This window comes from Miscanthus floridulus, chromosome 17, assembly GCF_019320115.1.
Source record: "Miscanthus floridulus cultivar M001 chromosome 17, ASM1932011v1, whole genome shotgun sequence".
Taxonomy (NCBI): Eukaryota; Viridiplantae; Streptophyta; class Magnoliopsida; order Poales; family Poaceae; genus Miscanthus; species Miscanthus floridulus.
Window position 1 is genome coordinate 111929373 of NC_089596.1, and position 3833 is coordinate 111933205.

The 3833-nt window shown below is 46.5% G+C and overlaps 1 protein-coding gene across 4 annotated transcripts; it reads right to left on the minus strand.

The window, feature by feature from the left end:
• Nucleotides 1-613: 613 nt before the first annotated feature.
• Nucleotides 614-2445, minus strand: LOC136519093 (transcription factor MYC2-like). Of its 4 annotated transcripts, XM_066512754.1 has the most exons (6): nucleotides 2328-2432; nucleotides 2113-2206; nucleotides 1900-2015; nucleotides 1395-1770; nucleotides 1100-1293; nucleotides 614-913 (listed from the first exon to the last, which is right to left on the minus strand). In XM_066512754.1, exons 1-5 carry the CDS (start codon nucleotides 2420-2422, stop codon nucleotides 1108-1110), a joined length of 867 nt encoding a protein of 288 aa, XP_066368851.1. In that variant the 5' UTR covers nucleotides 2423-2432; the 3' UTR covers nucleotides 614-913; nucleotides 1100-1107. The 4 variants fall into 4 exon arrangements, with proteins under 4 accessions (XP_066368851.1, XP_066368850.1, XP_066368849.1 ...); XM_066512753.1 differs by having other exon boundaries at nucleotides 1395-2015; nucleotides 2337-2445; XM_066512752.1 differs by having other exon boundaries at nucleotides 614-910; nucleotides 1395-2015.
• Nucleotides 2446-3833: the final 1388 nt, after the last annotated feature.

Sequence of the window (3833 nt, forward strand, 5' to 3'; positions counted from 1 at the left end):
TTAAGCTCAACATGTGCTCAAGGTTTGGCTTGCTCACTGTTGCTCTCTAACTCGAAATCTCTCAACCCAACACTTTGATCTCACACTAATCACTTAATCTCACAAAGAGAGGTTGGGGAGAGTCTCACAAGGCTTAGGAAGTGTATGAAAACATTTGGTATCAGCAGCCCACTTAGGAGAAGACCAAGGGGAAAAATATTATGTTCTCACTGAAAAACACAGTAGCTTTAAATAAAAAGAGTATGAGAATGAACACGATATATTGTCACGCCTATATATTCTTATCAATGAAATCATTATTTTAGGTGTTTACAACATTGTTGATAACATTGAATTTGAGAGTGTTTATGTAGTCTCTTGCTCTCATCAGTATGGTTGTTTTATCTCGTTGACACGGGAAAGCAACACGTATGATTAATGTAACAACTTGACCGCGGGGTAGCCCCCGAGCATAACCTTAAAAGGAGTACCAAGCTTCGAACATGAAACAGGAAGCAGAATTCCGGTAACCCCGGTTCACCTCTGTTGCTAGTACAAGTCACAAGAAGCTGGTATACAATTAGGATGTGAAAAATCATCATCTTCATTACTCCAAGACCTCAAGTTCTTGAATGTCTATATTTTACACATTGTAATGCGCTCAGGGTGGAATTAAGGTTGAATCCAAGATCCCTGAATGTCTATATGTTTGATGTTTCATTCATTGGGCATGTTTGGTAGCTTATACTGCTTATGGCCAAACTAAGCTGAAACGAACATACAAACGACATGCTTTTCTACAGCTTATTCTTTGGGAAGCGCTTTCTAGATATTGCAGAGAAGCTAGATTGTCTCTATCTCTGACTGCACAAGTGCCTTTGACAGTCTATATCACACATTCCTTCATGAAAATATGAAATTGTTGTCACATCTGCTGCATTGAAGCATCGACAAAATATCAGACGAAATTTCAGATATTGACTTTCCGAAAAAAAATACGAGTGGGGAGTGGCTGATGGTTGCTCAAATCATAGACGCCAATGGTAGTTTTCAATTAGCACAATATTTTCAGTCAACGAAAATTGTCTCTTTCATGCATGGCATCACATCTTGAGCTTACCACTATCTTCAGGCAATGGTCCTGCATTGTTTCATCTCGATCTTTTCAGGGGAACCATTAACGTCTTGTTCATCGCCGTAGTCGATCCATAGCTGCGATTCTAGTGCCATCTCCTTCTCCTCCAGCTCAGACACCCTTGATTTGAGAGAGTTTATGTAGTCCCTTGCTCTCATCAGTATGGATGTTTTATCTCGCTGCCGTGGGAAAGAAACACGTATGTATGATTAAAACATCTAAGTGCTAACCAACTGAAGAATGAGATAAGTTTTGAAGAATATGTATGTGCAATGTATACCTTGGAGGAATGGGGCAGCACATTCCTGAGAGCATCGAAGCTGTCGTTGATCTTCTCACGGCGCTTGCGCTCCGACAGGAGGTGCTGAAGCTGGATGCTGTTGCTCTCGTCGGACGGCGCTGCCGCGATCATCTCTGTCCTGGAGCTCTGCTGCCTCTGCCACTGGGAAAGCTTAGCGCTGTGCATTTTCGCCATGACCGACATGGCCGTCTTGATCGCCCTCTGCCCGCAGGCGTCCGGCTTTACCTTCTTCTTGGGGCGGAGGTGCCGGACGTACTGACTGAATGCACTGGTGCCGGAATCGGCATGGCCGTCCTTGTGCCGTGCTTGGCTCATGATTTCTTCCAGGTTCTGGTTCGGGATCGTCTCAAGGTAGCTGTAGGGGAGTGGCGAAAATGGTGTGTCCAGGGATGAGGCCTGGGCCGGTTGTTGGCAAAAGGTTGGGGTGGCGCTCGATGCCGAGAGCACGAGCGACGAAGTCTCATCGGAGCTTACGGCAAAATACCGGAATGGCGACGACGATGACGGTGACGACCGCTGCTGCTGGCTAGGGCTCTGCGGTGGCACGGCGTGGTGGAGGTGCAGCTCATGCTCTTGCTCCATGTCCATCAGCATGTAGATCTGCGCCAAACAACAATGGATGCAAGAACGATATAGATTAGTACAGGAGTCGATCTCAAATTCTCAATAACATGTAACAGTTCAATTTGGTTATTGCCTGTTCCAGCTGCTGCTGAAGTTGAGATCTGATCACCACGTCCTGCCCTTCCCTCCCGCGGTCAAGATGATCAGAGTCGTCGCAGCTGCTGTTACTGCACAACGACAAACCCAAGCTGAGATTAAGATTGACGGATTATTCCTGTGATCATAACACCTGGCAGTAGCTATCGAGCTGGGCGGATTGATCTGGATATGGACGCCAGCCGACCGTACCGTGCGTACCTCGCCTTGGGCCATGGCATGTCCCCACTAAAGACAGCTCTGGCGCCGCCTCTAGCCTGAGATGGCGCCCAGCTGCAACCATCCATGGCGAGCTCGTTGTCGTTGCTGCTTTCAGATCCGTGTTGATTGAGGAAGGCTGTAGAGCTATCGCACGACTACTAATAGCTGCAAAAGCTAGGATACGTTGAAGACTTGAACTTCTTGGTCAAAGGAAGGCGACATGAGCTTGAGCACCGCGATGACGGAATTACTTCCCAAATATCTGAGTTACCTGCTGTGTCACACGTGTGGAATTCAGATAGCTGCGGCAGACTACAATTCTACGTGGCCGTGGCTGATGAGGTTTGGTGCACGACTCGTCAACAATTTATAATTTCACCAACTCTCGCGCACACATGCGCCATCATAAACATCAGCAAACCTGTGGACGTGTCAAAAACTTGGACTAGGTAGAGCTTAAGAGTGGCTTAGAGTTAGAGCAAAGGTTCTGTTCGCACACGAACACATCACCGTGTGCCTTCGGCGATGAGCGCGATACGCAGGACACGTCATCGGAGGAGCCTCACCGGGATCGGGAGCACGATACGCAAAATACGCCGGCAAGGTCTCTTGAGACCCGAAACCCCACACGCCCGAGAGGGACCCCGTCACGGCGTGCTGTGGCTATGGGCTGCCCTAGCCGCTTGACCGCTCTAGGGCTTCGTCATCGTTGAAGCAATGAATATCGTCGACAATGAAGAACGAGAAGAAACAGTAGATTTGAAAAGTAAGATAAAAGATTAAAAAAATAGATGTATATTGATAAGTTCGATTGTGTGTTGTCAATTGACCGCACCCTTTATATTTATAGGGTGGCTGGTCTTCCCTGTACAATGAAAAAGATTAGCCGAACAAAACAAATCTATTCTAATTCGGCTGAACGTCACACGTACGGGGACCTGTTCGGTTCACGTACACCAGGTGGCCAGCTATTTACGTCACTACTGGAAATGGAATATTTGCCAAGTGCAAACTATTTTGTCGAGTGTCAAAAATCGGGCACTCGACAAAGAATTGCACTCGGCAAAGAATTCTTTATCGAGTGCCGGGCACTCGACAAAAAAAGGCTCTCGGCAAAAGACTTCTTTGTCGAGTGTCAGGCTCTCAGCAAAAGCGCGGCACTCGGCATAGGCTGTTCCGCGTAACGGTATTCGGCCACGTCCTTCTTTGTCGAGTGCCTGCTGTTAGACACTTGGCAAAGAAGTTTTTTTTTTAAAAAAAAAATTCTTTGCTGAGTGCCCCAGATCTGGCATTCGGTAAAGATTTTTTTTGGAAAATACTTTGCCGAGTGTCTGCTATTAGGCACTCGGCAAAGAAGGTTTTTTTTTAAAAAAAATTCTTTGCTCAGTGTCCCAGATCTGACATTCGTCAAAGATTTTTTTTTTGAAAAATCCTTTGCCGAGTGCCCCTGACACGTCGCTCGGCAAAGAATTTTTTTTTGAAATGTCTTTGTCGAGT